Source organism: Ptiloglossa arizonensis, chromosome 7 (genome assembly GCF_051014685.1).
Source record: "Ptiloglossa arizonensis isolate GNS036 chromosome 7, iyPtiAriz1_principal, whole genome shotgun sequence".
Lineage (NCBI taxonomy): Eukaryota > Metazoa > Arthropoda > Insecta > Hymenoptera > Colletidae > Ptiloglossa > Ptiloglossa arizonensis.
In genome coordinates, this window is record NC_135054.1 from 21159543 (window position 1) to 21178093 (window position 18551).

The 18551-nt window shown below is 44.6% G+C and overlaps 1 protein-coding gene across 1 annotated transcript in view; it reads right to left on the reverse strand.

Moving 5' to 3' along the window:
* Dlp (glypican dally-like) overlaps positions 1 to 18551 on the reverse strand; it is a 173721-nt gene that overhangs the window by 5713 nt on the left and 149457 nt on the right. The window contains exons 2-3 of the mRNA XM_076315749.1: positions 9694 to 9864; positions 3578 to 3720 (exon numbers count right to left, since the gene is read on the reverse strand). Coding sequence (XP_076171864.1) covers positions 3578 to 3720; positions 9694 to 9864 — 314 coding nt within the window. The remainder of the gene's footprint in view (positions 1 to 3577; positions 3721 to 9693; positions 9865 to 18551) is intronic.

Genomic DNA, 18551 nt, shown 5'->3' on the forward strand with positions numbered 1-18551 from the left:
GAGTGATCTTAATCCGATTCCCTGAATCAACTTGGTCCGATCTAACTTGATTTTATCTGTGCTTCATTAGGCATAATTACGATTTAAGAAATCCAACCGAAATAACTTTTAAAAAATCCAGATTGTGTCTTGGCCAGTGTAAAAGGAAAACCGGAGATATTTTCGTAAAACTACCATTACTGATAATAATAATATCAAGAAGGCACATTCGGTAACGGAAGAGAAATTTCGCTCCTTGGCAAACCGATGAAACTTTCAAGACGGGATGCAAATCGCTCGTTGGATCCACGGCTAATCAAACGAAACGGGAAAACAAAGAACGACCGAACGTGATCGTCGAAGCGCCCGATTATCCGGATTTTCCATTCATAGATTCCCTCCCCCTACTTCCTGGCCAATATTCGGAGCGCACCAATCGAAGGTATAATCCTGCAATTCGACGGTCGTATTATCGAACCGGCTGCGGCGGCGGTGCGAAACGGGAAGGAATAAAAAATAGAATAAAAAGAAAAAAAGAAGAAGAAAAAAAAAAGAAAAAAGGAAACCAATCCTCGATAAATTCGAATCCTCCGATTCCATGACACGAGACGCAATATATCGGCGATATAAATTCGTTACCGGCGCGCAAGCGAGTCGCCGCGATCGCGACGGTAATGTATTCATGCGGGGCCATTTTCGTGCGCGTTAGCCTGCACGGGGACCAACCTGAACAGGTCCAAGTGGCGCCGGTGAATAATTCGAGGCGATTTGAATGACAATCGACCCTCGAAATGTCTCGTCTACGGTGCCCTCCCTATATACCCGTGCTCGCTCTTTTTTTGGTTCCTTTCCCATTTTTGTTTTCACGGTCGGGTACTACGTGACGAAACGATTCGCGATCCCGTAGGCGTAGCACGTATAGTAATGGCCCATTCGATACCGTCTTCTCTGTTGCAGGTTCCTGTTGCAGGTATGGTCGCGACGAGTCGCGTTCGAACGTCACTTCGAGGAACATCAAGATTCTTCGGTACGTATTTAGATGTCGAAGATACTTGAGTTTCACAATGGAATTGGAGATGGAGAAACTGTGGCGTTAATTAAGGAGTACAACTATCGAAAGGGCCAATTCGACTCGTTTCAAAATTATTTTTGAAATTATTCTACCAACGGTGTTTTTGTTTATAATAGTCGTAGATAATTATCAGAACAGACAAGTAATGGCACTTGTGAATTATTGGGTTGTTTGAAAAATCATTCTGTTTTTTTTTTTGTGAGACAATGAAACACGAATTTTTTAGAGTGTATAAACATTTTATTAAATTATATACTCTCCATTTTGGAGTACGAAATGACTTTCCGAACAATCCAATAATTTGTCTTTTCTCTGATCTGAGAATAGTATGTGATGCGATACAAATAGTAATATTTTGACTGTCGGTAGTTCTGGTGTTGAAATATTGTAAAAGAAAAGTGTGGAAGAGTATCCAAAGTTGGAACAGTTTTAAAGAAATGTTACGAAGAGGGAACACAAGGTTCTGTGAACAAATTCTAGCATAGAAAGATTCTATTGTAAAAGAATTCTATCGTAAGAAAAGTTGTAACGAAGAACCTTATCTCTGCTTGACTCGTTCTAACGAACTCCATTGATCGTTAAATATTGTATCGTACATCGATCAGAGAAATATTCAGCTTTTTGTTGCTTTTTTATTTAGCACGTTAAGAACAATCGTTCCGAAAGATGGCCATCATTGGCGAAGATACAATCGAACCAACGAGAGAAGCCAACGAGGGCAATCTTCTAATGGAAAGCTCGTTGTAAACACTTCGAACTTGCGCGACAAAGAGTAAAAGAAGAAAAACGTGGACTCTCGAAAGCCCTATCTGTACAAGGATACACCCGTTAACGAAAAAAGAAGCCTTGTCAAAAGCGCTCCACTTTCTTCCGGAACACTCCCCTCGGTAAAATTGATACCGTTGAAGTTTTCTAAAAAGTTCACTGAGCTTAAGAACAGCCCCGAAGTTAATAAAAACGAAGACTTCGAAGCCCTCCGGTTGCTCGAGAACGCGTTCAACGTTATCGTAAATGAAACCTTGAAAACTCTACCTCGTGGAAATCACTTTCCTTCGCGAAATCGTCGGTCCCAAATACGAAAGACGATCCAACGGATGAGAACGAAATCGCTCGGTTATTGAAGTCTTCCGAAAACTTAGCTTCCCTTGGGAACAGATTCAAAATTAATAAAAACGAAGTCTTTCAAGTCTTCCGATTGCTCCAGGACGCGTTCAACGTTATCGTAAACGAAACCTTAAAGAATCTACCTTATGTATATCACTTTCCTCCACGGAATCGTTCGTAGAGGAAAACGAAATCTCTCGGTCATCGAAGTCTTCCAAAAACTGAACAACCCTTCGAAATTGATAAAAACGAAGTCTTCCAAGTTCTCCGATCACTTTCCTCTGCAAAATCGACGATCCCAAATACCAAAGACGATCCAACAAACGTAAACGAAATCGCTCGTTCATCGAAGTCTTCCAAAAACAGAACTACCCTTCGAAATTGATAAAAACAGTCTTCCAAGTTCTCCGATCACTCGAGCAAGCGATCGAGCTTCGTTATCGTTATCGTGTACGAAACCTTGAAAATTCCATCTCGTGGAAGCCACGCACCTCGATAAAACGTATCCCTCGTAACCGTATTCCGAAAATCGTAAACCCCTTGGACCCCAAACAGAGCAGACTGCCCGATGGATAAAAACGAAGTCGCTCGGTAATTGTAGCGTTCGACGAATCACCGAGTTTCGAAGGGCTCGACCCCGGCGGGATATTTTGTAGCCCTTTATCGGAAAACGCCGCGATCGTCGAACGTCAAAAGCATTGATTAAACTCGCCTTCGCGCGTGACCCTACCACCACCCACCCCTATCACGAAGTCTCGTTGCTCGCGGTTAAACTCAGGCTGGACGAGGGTCTGTCGTTCCAAAAGTTCACCGTACGAGCCACCGCGACGGATAAAAGGGAAAGCCTGGGGACATGGGGACGGACGTAGGATAAATTCTCCCGCCTTTGAAAATCGAGCCCCCGACGACGTCTGGTATCGATTTTATCGCGGAATTTGATTTGCCGCGTCGCTTCGACCAGCCTCGATCGTCTTCCAGTAGGCTCAATACGAAACGATTGCACGAGAGAAATCCTCGGATACATACTATGGGTGGACCAACTCAATTTTCACACCAATCAACGAATTTCAATTTCTTTCTCGTGAACGATACGATTTCGTAGGAATTTCGAAACGATCTTTACATTTTTCGGGGATTTTTCTTTCTTTTACGTAACTTTTTAAAATCTTCGACTTCAAGTAATCTTGTAGGGGTAATCTTGTAATTTTCAGCGACTTATCGCAAACATCGAGACGAATCCAACGATTGAGCATTTCTTTTATGTAAATGAAAAAAAGTCCGAGATAATCTTCGTCGAAGGTCATCGCCTTTGAAGATTCTTCGAAACTGTATTATTCTTGATGGAAAAAAGTTTCTTCTCGCAACTTTTACACAAGACACAGTCACGCGACCGTGTTATCAAAGAGTGGATAAATAACTCACCGTTCCCTTGCTGTAATAATTCTCCAGTTCCTTGAACAGATCCGTGAAAACGTACGCGTTCTGTTGGTAAAGAACCCCGTAGGTTGTCGTGAACATTTCGTGAAAGATCTTTTTGCTGGCCGCTAGGAGTTCCTTAAAGAAATCTGCGAAAGAAAGAAAAGAAACCATGTGTCACTGAAACTCGGAGACTTCGACGATGTTAGAAAGATCAATAATTCGTTCTCGAATGCACGATCTCTGTTTTTTTTTCCAATCGTCTTCGCCTCGTTCACGAACGTTAATTAATTTATCCTCGGTGGAATTCGACGTGTAATTCCCTTAATTGCAAGGTTTTCCTTCTGTCCACCCTCCCCCATTATCGTAAGATCATCCGGTTGCGGTGACAACCGTAAACGATACGATTCGCATCGATTCGCTTTCGAGAACAGACACCCTATTACTTGAGATTTGCAAATCAATTACTGCGTCGATTCCCTTCGGACGACCGATCACGCGTTAACAGTGTTTTGCGTAAGACGCTTCCCATGGATCCTCCTATCCAATTTGCGAGCGTTAATTAACCACTCCCCCCCGTCAGTACCAACATGTTACCGAAGTTTGCGTAACACCGCCGCGACCGAGCCTTCGCGAAGAAACTTTCGTCGTTCGTTCGCGTAAATTCTGGCACTCTGCAACGCTTGTAAAAACGAAAGAAAAGTTCCTGCCGCGTCTCGAATATACGCCGATAATACGATTGTACCATTCGTTGGCGTATAAAATTAAATTAGAAAAAATACTACGAAAATTTCTACTATGTTGTCGGTACGCGCGTACACCGTGGACGATTGTAACGATACGCACGAATCGACTGATTAAAAAAGTAATTCGACGAAAGTTAAATTTTGTAACAAGAACATATTTTTTCTTTATAATATGTGATCAATATTTTCTCGTCGAACTTAAGTGTAAGCTTAGTAATTCTCAATATACACCCTTCGTAACGTGAAAGTTATTTTATTTTAAATATTCGTCGATTTGTAAAAAATGTATTACACATGTGAAAAATATGTCAAGTGTAAAGTTAGTAATTCTCAATACGCACCCCTTGCTGCGTAGAATTTATTTTATTTTTGAATATTCGTCGATTTGTAAAAAATGTATCGCACATGTGAAAAATATATCAAGTGTAAGCTTAGTAATTCTCGATACGCACCCTTTGCTGCGTAGAATTTATTTTATTTTTGAATATTCGTCGGTTTGTAAAAAATGTATCGCACATTTGGAAAATACGTACGAGTAAACTGAAGGAAGAAGGACAGGTTCGGAATATTATCGAGAATGTTCTAGCCCGATAAAGTCCATTCTTGGAGAAAGAGAGTCGCGGCGTAAAGGGTTAAGACCACTACGTCCGCCAGCAGTCGTTCAAATGGAAAGTCAAATCGAGACGGAAACGTCCCCCCGGGGGACAAAGTGTCTCAATCAGTTTCCACGGCAGGAAAAACGACGAAAAGAAGGCAAGGTCCGCGGTGTGCTCGAGTCAGTTCGGTAACAATGGCGGCAGCTTTTTCCAACCCCAACCCCCAATTGCGGCCGCGCCACCCTCGACGCGTAAACCTCACGGACGTCGGCACCCTGAACCTGTTCTTATCGTCACTTCAGCCGCGAAGAATGTGATTAAAATTCCTTTTAACGACGGGGGAGAACAGGTACGAGCTGCCCCCGTCCCCCTGTGTAACGAATCGTCGACGACGCCGACGACGCCGGGCAAAAAGCACCGAGAGGAGACCGTCGTGTGAAAGGGGAGAAGGAAACACTTCGCGTCGCGACGACTGGCGCGGAGCCTTCGTCGCGCTTTAGAATTCGCGGTACACTACTCCTCTCCTGAACCGGATCGCGACTAATATCTCTACTTTACCCGGAAGAATTCTGCGAGAAACCGTTCGACACAGTTTCCCAGGGCGTGTGGCTTCGACGGTGACTCGAATCCTCGATGAAAAAGTATTACAGAGACGGCGGTGTCTCGTTTCCTTCGATATCGAAACGGAAAGACACTCGTCGCACCGTAAATAAATAAATATCGGAAATGGAATCTTTACCATCGGTAAGAAATACAATACATTGCTCCGAAAGCGAGGATCAGGGTGTTTCTTTCAACAGTGGAAACAGTAGAGTACGAATAAAGTAAAAAGAAACACGAAAAGATACAGCTCGATTACTCGGAAACGATCCCCGGAGGGAGTGGCCCGAGCGTGGTGGGGGTGGACTCGTGGGCGTGTCCGCGACTGGAACGCCCCGCGAGTCTCGAGATCGTAACGCCCCGAACTGCCTCGATAGCGCGATCAAACTTCGAAATCGCTTCGCGTATCGCTGGAAACCGTACGAGAAGTCTCCGAAATGTCTCGACGGTTAATAATTCTCCGCGCGTGTCTCTGTAACATTTTTTTCCTCCGTGTCTCCTATCATCTCCGTCGTCCACTTTACCCCTTTGCTCCCCGGTCCCTTTTCCCTTTGCTCCCTGTTTCACACTATCACCCTGGTCCCCCCACTCTCCACTTTCCGCCCCCTCTTTTTTTTTCCCCCTTTCTCGCTCTCTGTCGCCGTACTTCTAACGCGTTGAGTGGCAAGCAAAGTGGGTACGTAGCTGGATGCGGCTAGGCAGTAGCACCTCAAAGGGAAGCACGGCGGCTGTCAGAGAAGCCGTGGTCGGTGGAAAGGGTACGGGAAAGATTGAAGCTCGAACGAGGGTACCGGCGACGACGCCGTCGCCGGCAGGTGGCGCGAGCTAGCGCGCCGTCGAGTAATTTCGTTAATGAGAATCGTTAGGAGCTCGAGGTTTTCACCGTGGCGCCGTCTAATTTTCACGGCGATCGCCAAAGTGACTGGGAGGGCCTTCTTAATGCACTCTATCCGTTTCGCTCATTAGCTTGTGGACGTTCCGCTCCGGAGACGGTTCTGCTTGTTTTTCCTCGACGAACTACCTTTCAGACTAGATGCTTCGAGATACCGGGCGTACCTCTCTGGAAAACGATTCGCACCATTCTGATCCAGCCAGATAACGTTCATCGTCTCGGAGGTTCGAAATCATCTCGAACGAATGGATAAACTTATATCGAGTACGCAGAGATTCGTTAAGAGTTCGAGCTTCCGGCGCCGGCTAATTTTCACGGCAATCACTAAAGCGATTAAGCGGGGCTTCTTAATGCACTCTATCCGTTTAACTCGTGGACGTTTCGCTCGGAGTTCTGGTACTTTTTCATCGTCGAAGTCCCTTCTACTTGCGATCGAAAAGGGGCTTTAGAATATCGTATCTCTTCGGAAAACAATTCGAACGACTCTAACGGAGCACCGACAATAGTGTTCGTTATCTGAGAAGTTTCGAGTCTCGCTGATACCCTATCCGATATGATCACACTCAACGAGGATGAACTTATATCGAATACTCGTTTCGAAGATTTGCTCCAACTGACGTAACACTTAAATTCCACGAGTACGAACTCAATATGGAATACTCGGAGACTTCGTTAAGATCTTTCGACCCTGTTACCGACGCTCTCGACAACGCAACGATGTTTGAAGATACTGTAACACCGTAACGGAGTACCCTCGGGAGTCTCTCGATTACATTCTGACATTGACACCGAATCAGCGCGTCTTCGAGATCAACGCGCTCCAAAACAATCCACGAATTCTATTAGAAAGTCCTGATAGAGCAACCGTGGGGTCTGAGGCTCGTGTCTGTGAGACGCAACTCCTCGAATTTGGCTTCTTTGAACCTAACAATGCCATTCTCTTGGCAAACTCTCTACGGTGCGTATTCTCTGCCCTAGAAATTCTCTCTATTTCGATACCGTTTCAATCCAGCTGTAGGTAGCATTTCGCTCGAAACGACTCGGAAACATAAATCACCGGTACACTTTGGACCGAATCGTAAACCACGGTTATTAAACATCGAACACCGTGGTCGTAATAAACCTTTGAAATCACCTTTTGGGAAACGCTGTACCGTCGTCAAAGCGCGAATAAAAAGTCCGAGGGTAATGAGATCGGCGGGCACGACATCGAAGGAGGATTACGCGGTTGGGAAACCGAGGAGGATTAAAAGATTAGCAAAATTACTGTTTCACCAGCCTGAAACGAGCCACTATATATTTTCTAGGTCTACCTACCCAAAGGACGAACAACCCTTCGCGTCTTCGTAGTTAATGAAGACGGCGCCGTTGAACGATTTACGTTGGAAAATCTAAATTCTCGTCTCGAGAAACGTTATGGAATAACGTTTATTTCCAAAATTATGGAATTTTGTCGGATAAAATCGAACGTCAATCATCGATATTACTCTATTAGGTCGAGAAAAGAGGTGTGATCGAATTTCGGACGATTTTCCAAGGCGAAGATTCTCGATCACGGGTATTCCATCATCGAAGTGTTCGGACGACTCGTTGTTCGCGGTTTCTTCTTAATTGAAGAAAGAAAAAGAGGGAAGTTGGAGCAACGCGAGTGGCAAGATCCGCTCGGATGACGAGTTACTAGAGAAATCTCATTTCGGAGCTGCTCGTTCGTTTCTCCGGGGGCTGTCGACGCCATTCCTGTTGTCGAGGACGTCCAGCCGATTAAACTACTCCGAAAAGTCCTTTTGGTGACCGAGAACCGGCATAATTGACGGGAGTGGGGGAATGGTCGATTCTCTCTCGAAACGCGAGTTTCTTTCCGTGTTTACCACTCGCTCCGTTCGGAGCTCGGATTGTTTCGTAACTATCCAGGGTCTGGAGTCTGTTCGCCGATTATCAGTTGCCCCGCGCTCTTGGTGCCCAACTTCTCCTCGGTGAACTGATTAACAGTTGCTCCGGCTCTTGCATTCGAGCTTCGTCGAGTTAATATCGTACCATCCGGAATGAATTTATCGTACAATGGGTGGACGAGAGAGAAAGAGAGAGAGAGAGTCTTTGGTGTAAAACTTTGAAACGCTTGATGGAAAATCGAGTGGAACGATCGAACGAACGAATTCAATTCGAAGAAGGCTTTTCGGTGAGTCGAGAGTCCGTTTTGATCCATATTTACGTCACAACTGCGAAACAACGATCGTTTCTATCGTAAGGTCTCTCTGCTGTGAGGTAAGACGAGAAGAGATTCGATTGGGTGTTCGGATGTTACGAAGGGACGATAAATTTGTAGAAACGAGAGGTAACGAAAGGATAAAGGAACTTTTACGTTACACGTGGACGATATTTTGGAATATGAAATTTGTAAAAGTGCAGAGACACGAAAGTAAAGTATCTAAGGAAGTTTAATAACGCGAGACTTGGAACGAAAGCTACGTATTCGAACGCAAAGTGTGAAATACAGGGTCGGAATGGACCCGTTCGAGGGTCGAAATTGCAACACTATTGTGGACGAGTTAGTTGAGAGTTAGTTCAGAGTTGAGAGTCGAAAGTTAGTCGTCTCGTCGAGAGAGAGACACAGAGAGAGAGAGAGAGAGAGAGAGAGAGAGAATTGGGGATGTTGCGGTTAAGGGTTGCGTTCCGTCGCTTTTATTGTTATCTTGTTTAATTAGATATACAGCGTTAACCGGTACAAAAAACTGTTTACACCGTGCTTCCTTCTATTTTTCAATATTTAAATAAACGAAATTTGAATGCCCCTTTGGCGTTCTAAAGAGGGCCAATTGAAAGAGTATTCAATTCGGGTTTGAATCTTAGCAAAGGGCGAGTCTTGGTTGTGGTTCCACTTAATTTTGTCCACCGAGGGACGCATTATGCAATGTTTCGCGATTGAAAAAAAAGAAGCGACGTTTGTTCGAACACAGGCGTCTGGCATCCCGCGTGGAATATAGTAGACCGCGAATTACTCTTGGTTGAACGTTTGAATCGCGCATACTTCGGATTGAGGTTGATGCACTTTGAAGGGGGGGCCCGGAAGATGAAGCCGACGACTCAATTTAAACGCGATAAACGTGAAAACGTTGAATTCGCTGCATCTCCTCCGACCAATTCAACAGACCTCCACCCCAAACACCCCTCCCCAACCCCCCACGAGCCCCTCTTCGTTGCGCGTTGTCACTGTAAACGTCCCGGGGTAGAATTTCACGCAGACTTGGCCGTGAAGTGATTAAAATCGTGAAAGTCTAGGGAGGTACTCACTGTGAAACCTGGTCCCTCTCGTCGACAGGACCTGATGCAGTCGCTGAAGAGTTTCTTTGGTGGCTTTCTCATGTTTGTCACGTGCCCTCGCCTGCAGTCTCACTTCCATGTCCGCGGAGCAACAGACCTCTCCGCCGCTTCTCACGCTGCCGCATATTTTCAGCTCCTTTGCTGGAAAAACGAATGGAAAAAAAAACCGAGATTAAAACGAGCTCGAAAACGCCTCGTTCCTCGCTCGCCTGCGTCCAAAGGGGATCGAGGTTTAAATCTTCGTCGTACGAGCTGCGTGGCTAACTTGCTACACTGTACGCGCTCGGGTTCTCAACATTGCCGATACAATGCAAGACTTTAACCGCGAACAATTTTTAAAAAGAATAACAGTATCTTTTAAACTCGGTGCTTTCCTTGGATCCCTTTCCACCCATTCTCGCGGTACACTATTTTTCTCTAATTAAAATTATTACGTACCCCTGTACTTCTCTAACTTGCTAGACTCTGTGCACGCTCGAGTTCTTAACATTACTTATATAATATAATATTTTAATCGCGAACAATTTTCAAAAAGAATAACAGTATCTTTTAAACTTGGTACTTTCCTTGGATCCCTTTCCACCCATTCTCACAGTACACTATTTTTCTCTAATTAAAATTATTACGTACCCCTGTATTTCTCTAACTTGGTAGACTCTGTGCGTTCGAGTTCTTAACATTACTAATACAATATACTATTTTAACCGTAAACAATTTAAAGAAGGATAATATTGTCTTTTAACCATAGTGTTTTGCTTGGATCTCCTTCGATCCGTTATTTTTCTCCAAATACAAGTATTACTTCTGTACTTCTATTACCAAGTTCTTATTATCTTTTAGTCATCATTTACCCAAAGATCTTCGCGTAAAGTCGAAACGCACGGAAGAACGTATCAAGGCAAAGAAGATTTAAAGGATGCTCCTTGGCGGTAACAGATGCTTCCCTTGAAATCCTTTCCGTGGACACGATTTGCGTTCGCAACGGTCTAGTTCGATAAAGTTTATTTATACCGGTAGGCGAACGAGTTTTGATTACGCGAAACTCGGTAGCGGGCTGGCTCGCAACTGCTGTAATTTACGATACGCCCGACTAATTCGTTTCTCTTCTCCTCCACCTAGCCGGTCGGTTCGCTACCCTTCGACGCTTCCTGGGAGCCAGCAAATAGGTTTCCAGGGGAGGTCCGCGATGATCTCGAAAAATTGATTCCCGTACCAACCGCCCGACCGAACAAAAGCTTTTCCTCGTCGACGAAATCCAATTTTCTGCACCCGGAGACTCCGGCGGGGACAAGTACCGCAGAAAGGATGTGTTCTCGCGGGAGTTTCGTCGGATTTCTTTCGCGTTGCACCTTGCAATTCGACGAACATCCTCGTCCTAACGTAGAACTAACGAAAAGTTGACCGTGAGTCACTGGAATCACATTGGTGACTCACGTTCGTTCGAAACCGTTCCGTGTAGCAATTCGAGAAAACTTGGAGATTACTGCGTTCTTTTACACACGTGAACCAATTCGACCTTTTCTTGAGACTGCACGATGGATGCACTTCGAGTGCATTTATTAGACTGACTGCACTGGCCCACGTGTGGCATTTTCGACTGTGCGTTTCTCTTTTGTTTTTCTTAACAGATACCTACGTGTGTTTGTGTAAAATAAAGGAGAGAGAATGTGTGTGTGTGTGTTGTGATCTGTGTGGATAAAACACCTTCCCTTTTTGATACACGTTTACGATACAAGATTTGTGACACTTATTATACTCTACATAGCTACGTACTCAGTGTTTGTAAAGTTGAAATCGATCGATACTCGCGAAAATAGTGCATCTTTCGTGCACAATGACGTACACTGCAGCTCAAAAGTTCGAGGACACTCGATCGAAACGCTGGGAATATTCGATGCGCTGTAACTTTGTGAAAAGTTACCCTAAAGTAATCTTCTCGGGCTCGTTTTAAAGATCGAACCTTCTGCTTTCACGACCCTGGGTCGAGTCTCTTCGAAAATCTTCTGAACGCAGCAGGCGATTGAAAAAGCGAAGATAGTTTTCTTAAGAAAACTTGACGAACTTCAAGCCGCTCTCGATTGTTCGAAAATTTTTTTACGACAATAAGCTTACCGTGGATTCGAAGATCGAAGTCTCCTCTTTGCAACGACCCCTTAAAAGTTGGGGTATGATTTTTTTTTATAGCGTTATTCTACTTGGAACGAGAAGCTTTACATTGACGGTGGAGGAGTTCGGAGTAATCCATCCGGGCACTCGTAAAGTGTCTAAAAGGGTCGTTGAAATCAATTTTTGTAACTTTCTTACGTTTGAAACAATGTTTCGAAACTACGCGCGCGTAGAGGGTGCACGCGTGAAATGAATCGAGAGGATCGATCGGAAACGGGCCGAGGAACAAGATCGGCTCGGGTGTGTTTGAAGAAGAAATACTCGCGAGTACAGCGAACGAAAGTTTCCACGAGTTCCGTAAATGCAATTTAGTTTGAAGAATCAGAGAAGCGACAGCAGTGTACCGCACAAAGCCAAACGGGGATTGAAAGTCGCGTTGTTTCGTTTCCACGACTCGCGGCTCTACTCGCGAGTTTGCTCCGCGCGATTTTCCAGCCGGTTTGAATTGGAAAATGGGGGAATGGAAAAAATTCAATTTTCTTAGGAAAATTGAATAAACGAAAGAGAGCCAGATTTTCAGACGATTATTCGACCAATCGCTGATTCTTTCACCGAGAGGACCGAGGTCAGCGACTGTGATCCTTCGGAACGAAATAAACACGAGAAAAGATTCCACTTCGGAATAAAAAATTATCGTTGCATCGAGTCTATAGTCTCGAAGAAAAGCTTGAAAAAAAATGATCAGAACTGGAGAAATTAATCATTGTCCAAGATTTACGAATCCTTTTTCTACGACTGCATACTGCAACAGACACTCGATGTAAAAAGAACATACACGTGCAAGAATCGTTCACGGATCTTTATCGATCGTGAACACCTCATTATTTCGCGGACCTTAACCGACACAATCAACGACGATAATACCGAATTCTTAGCTACCGTAATCCCCCGCAGCGTTACAATAAGCCGTGTTTCCATCGCAAGCACGATACGAACAGGGTAAGTCTACCCTTCCTTTATCGGTTCTTAGTCGCTAGCTACATCGCTTATCTGCCAATATTTCCAGTCTACCGTCTAAGTAAGCTAATTTCCAGCCACTCGGAACTCCGCGTCAACCTCTCTCGTAGCCCCCAGCTCGAATCTCAACCTCCGATCCTCCTCCTCCTCCTCCTCCTACCTCCCTTTATTTTCAACCCCTCGGCTCGTTCGTCGCGAACTTTCAAACGCGCCGTAAAAGTAATCCTGATTCATTTCCGCGGGATTGGCCGTGTCGTCTCTCCCTTTACCCCCTTCTACCACTGTTTCAGCAGTGTCGAACGCAAAAAGTTAACGAGGAAAGTAATCCGTTACGATTACACCACCGCGGATATGAAAGAGCTATTTCCCATCGGAAGACCAACGAGACAGCGTTTCCATTCGATTCCTGTACCCCCCGAGACGCTTTTCTCGCGGTTTTCACCCCCGGTACCGATCACGGATTTCAAATTAACCACTCGAGATACTTTTCTGGTCGAATCGACATTTCCCCAACGAAGATGCAAGCAGATGTTGGGAATACACCGAGCTGGGGACTTGCGTTCAAATGTGAAATGTATTTCGGGGAAAATTCAACGAGGACTGGTTTATTGTTCGATGGAAAGTGTGTAATTAATTGTATTTGTAGAACTTTTTCGTAAGTTGTTCGCGCGTAGGAGAACGATTTTAGAAATTTTTGAGACGAAACGATTAATTTATTGTTCGATAGAAAGTATGAAAGTAATTATATTTGTAGAACTCCTTCGTAAGTTATTCGCGCGTAGGAGTACAATTTTTGAAATTTTTGAAACGAAACGATTGGTTTATTGTTCGATTGAAAGTATGAAATTAATTGTATTTGTAGAACTCTTTCGTAAGTTATTCCCGCGTAGGAGGATAATTTTTGAAATTTGTAAAAGGAAACGATTGGTTTATTGTTCGATAGAAAGTGTGAAAGTAATTATATTTGTAGAACTCCTTCGTAAGTTGTTCGCGCGTAGGAGGACGATTTTTGACATTTGTAAAACGAAAAGATTGATTTATTGTTCCATAGAAAGTACGAAGGACGACTTTTGAAATTTTTATATTGACCTACTTAGGATACTTCGAGAGATGTTTACTCTTTGGTACAATACTGGATAAGAAACTAGCGAAGACGACGCAGTGGACTGTGTGTAAGTTGACTAAGACTGTCCATCGTGCTCTAGATTCTTTTCCGGGTCAACAATTTTCCTTTGAAAGTCGTTAAGAAAATTCGTACGTAATTTCGCTCGCACTGTGCAATCGTTTATACTTGTACTGTATAATTCAGATTGTGTTTATTTGTACCAGAATTTTCTACGCGGAGACTATTACCAAAGATTCTCTACTTAATGTTATGTGCCTTCTTCAATGTTTCCGATCACGTTTCAACATTTAGCACGGTATTTTTATAATATTAAATTTCTTTGAATCGAGACCACAACGCCATCTTACGTGTACCGAGTTCAACCACGATATAAAAACAGGAACACTTTGTAACAGACTCGCTCGTTATTTAGCAATTGTAAGACTCAGAGTATAATACATATTATAGACCAACGTTCAGTTTTTTATTTATTATAAAGTTCACGCCTTTCTTATAATTAAAGCCAACAAAATTTTAAAGAAACGTTACAAAATGTCGATTAGAAAACACATTGTTAAATTTGAAGAAAATTTTTCCGAAAAATACCAATTCTTCGAGATCGGAATGGTGGAAAGTTGTGGCTCTCATAGTTATCGCTAGAAAAAGTGTATTAAATTTTAAGCAAACCGAAAAATTCAATTTCTCGAGATCAGAAAGATGGAAAGGTGTGTTTCCCATAGTGATCGCTAGAAAAAAATGTATCAAATTCGAAGAAAACCTCTGTAAATGAATACCAATTTCTCGAGATCACAAAGATGAAAAGTTGTGTTCCCCGCAGTGACCACTAGAAAAAAATGTATCAAATTCGAAGAAAACCTCTGTAAATGAATACCAATTTCTCGAGATCGGAAATATGGAAACGTGTGCTCCCAGTAGCATCCAATCTCTTGCAAGGCGAATCTCAGATCCGCTTCCGGATAACGTAAAGAGTGTCCCAGGCTCGGTTCCTCCGAAACGTAACCGTTTCAATTGGTCGTTCGCGAGCCTCCACCCACGTGGAGGAACCGACTAAAAATCTCTTCCGATAAATCGCGCTTCGGAGGATCTTCGCGATGTATTAAAAAAAAAAAAAAACGCGAGGTAAGGGAGGACGCATCGCAGAAGCTCCAAGAGGCATTTGACGAACTACCATTGAAAGCCCCTTGTAGCAGACACCGGTTCTCGACCCTCGGTGAAGCTTCGCGAGGCGCAAAGGCTTGGGTACACACGTACCCTTGCACACAGAGATCGAGGCGCGACGGCGGTACGCCGTTTGTTAGCGTCTTGACGTCACTAAGACGCCGGGATTTCCGTCGCGACATGCTTCCTTCCGTGTCGGGCTACATCCACCAACGACACCCCCGACAGGATACCGACCTCTTTTTCCCACCCCTTGTACCGCCCCCCGGTCTCTCTCGGTTCTCTTCGTCCGCGTCGGAGTTTTCACGAAAGGGGCTCGAGCCGGTATTATGAAAAACGCGGCCGTCGCGGCGCGCACACGCGACGAATAAAACCGTCGACGATACACCGACGACCGAGTTTGTCACGGTGCAAATAATAGCGACGGCAATAACGGTAACAGGTTATTTACTTGCGCCGCTGCCGCCACCGCCGCCACTGCCGCCGCCGCTGCTGCTGCCCCGAGTATTTTTCCCGGGGCTAAACTTTACCAGCGTACCCCTCGACCGGGGGTACCGTGGACCGTGGGAGGAGATAAAAACGAGAAGATGCGTCACGTGAACAGAGAGGGAGGTGGCTTTGATAAGTTATGACACGGGGACCGGTCGCGTTCCGGGTTGGAATAAATTCTAAATTTATTAGACGCGTCGTTGAAAGAGTTCCAGGTTCGCTTTTCGATTCGAAGCGAGCCGCCGCTGGGAATTATTGCCCTGTCCGTGAGAGGAACGACGCGGAGGATCTACGTATTTCGCTTTTGAAATAGCGTGTAGCGTCGCTGAATTTCGACCATTGTGGGAAATGGCGAACTTGGAGCGAGATCAACGGGTTGCTCGAGGTCGTCGATCACCGGACGAACCTTCCACCGTGTAGACGTTTCGGTTGAGATCGAATTGAAAGTATTTTTATCACGGGTGAGAGAAACAAACGAAACAATTGTTTGTTGTTCGTTGAGAAGATTCAGGAGAAGTTTTTTATCCGAATTGGTTTCCTTGTAGGTTCTGGGACCGAAAGAGAAAGGAAGGAGAAAGATAGGCGTGGCTAAACGGAGTGGCGGGGACCTCGGTGACCTTGAGCGGTCAATTAACTTTGCAACGACTCTGGCTCTAAGTTATCGACTTCTAAATCTTCTTGAGAAGATTTAAAAGAAGTTACTTTACCTGAATTGGTTCCTTTCTAGGTCCTGGGACCGAAAGAGAAAGGAAGGAGAAAGATAGGCGTGGCTAAACGAAGTGGCGGGGACCTCGGTGGCCTTGAGCGGTCAATTAATATTGCAACGACTCTGGCGCTAAGTTATCGACTTCTAAATCTTCTCGAGAAGATTTAGAAGAAGTTACTTTACCTGGATTGGTTTCTTTCTAGGTTCTGGGACCGAGAGAGAAGGGAGAGAGAAAGGTGGGCGTGGCTAAACGAAGAGGCGGGGAACTCGGTGGCTTTAAGCAGTCAATTAATATTGCAACAACTCTAGCGCTAAGTTACCGACTTCTAAATCTTCTTGAGAAGATTTAGAAGAAGTTACTTTACCCGGATTGGTTCCTTTCTAGGTTCTGGGACCGAAAGAGAAAGGAAGGAGAAAAATAGGCGTGGCTAAACGAAGTAGCGGGGACCTCGATGGCCTTGAGCGGTCAATTAACTTTGCAACGACTCTAGCGCTAAGTTACCGACTGTGAACGTTTAGGAACGGTGTTGGTTCCCTGTGTAACACGGTGTTCCCCGAAACGTGGCGGAACCGAGAAGAGGGTAACTCCTGTCGATATAAGTCCAAACGATCAATTTTCTGCTTCGTTCGATTGGCTCTACCCATACCCGGCAATCAAGGGACCCAAACATCTTCCAATTCCCGTTTCCTCCGGAAAATTGGCGCATCTGCGTGTCACCGGTGAAGTCTTCCCGACGAGGGGTGATTTCTAATCGAATCCTAACCCCTTCTCGTCGTATCTCGGGGTTGCTCGCACGAAACGAGACCTACCCATGGAAAGAGACGTTCAGAAGGTTTCCTTCCTTCGATTTGCCAAAGGTTGGCCAGGATATCGTCCGTGTCCCTTCGTAGAATTTCATCGCGTTCTCCTTACAACGCTCGAAAGAATTCTCGATAAATAGTTTCGACTCGGTAGCGATCTTTCTATAGAGAAAGAATGCTAGTGGCTAACTATTACGACGAATTGGGTCGGGTCATCGGACTTTATTGGTGTATATCGAGCACCAAGCTGAACTAGGGCGTTTTCCGAACGAAATAATCAACGCGAGAACCTTTCGAATCTCACACTGTCCGAACTATTGTCCATCTGGACGGTGGCTCTCTTTTTCTGCGTACAGAGTGAAATCATTGGCCACTGAAGGTCACAGGAGAACTGTCCCCACTACCACCGAATAACCAAATCCTGCACCATTGAAGAAATGTATCCCCTCCATCATCGAAGAACTGTAACACTCAGCACTGAAGAACCATCATCCCACTCGTTGATTTTTTCCTATCGTTACTACAGGAAAGATAATAATCTTCCTTGTTGATTAACAGAGAATTTCTACTGTACACGAAACAATAAAAATTCGTTACTTAACGAGATAAATATAGATAAATTCATTTCCTTCGAAGCTTTCTAATTTATAATTCTCTGCGAGGTATCTCTTCTCGATACCCGTCAAATCGACAAGTGTTCTCAAACCTAATGTTAACCAGCATTCTTTTAATTCGTAATAAGTTCCCCGGGTGAACAATATTGCCAGTGCACGACTAGCCATCGCGAACGAAATTTTCCCGTGACCGTCCACGGATTGAAAATCGAATTCGCAACCTGTTCGCGTCGAGTCCTTTTATCTGATTATCTCTGACGATCGGTCGATGACTTTTCCATTATCCGTAATTCCGCGGGTTACATCGATCCGGTTTCCCTTTGTCCCGGGTACCACGTCGGGCCACGATGAAAAATTCATCCCGAATCGTCGCCGATGTTCCGCGTCCATTTTTAAGGATGACACCGATACCGAGAAGAATCGATACGCGACACCGGGGAGAAGCTGTGACCTTCCGTCTAAAAATAAATGAAAAAAAAAAAAAAAAAAAAAAAAAAAAGACGAAGCTACGTGACACGCACGGTTCGATTAATCCGGAATTAATCGGTTGTTAAGCTCGATGAACGACGTCAACATTGTGTACGTACAACGAATCCCATCGATCGCGGTACCGATCTATGTTTAGCTGCCAAGACCTGCGAGTCAGGAATATTAAAGCTTCAACGACGCCTTGCTACGTCCTTTCGTTCACCGAAGCCGAGAACGGATGTACTGCTACGTTTTCCTGCGTTCCGTACGAACAATTATCCGATTTGAATAAAACACAGTCGAGAGAACTGTCTTCGTACAATCGATTACCCGATTTTTAGTC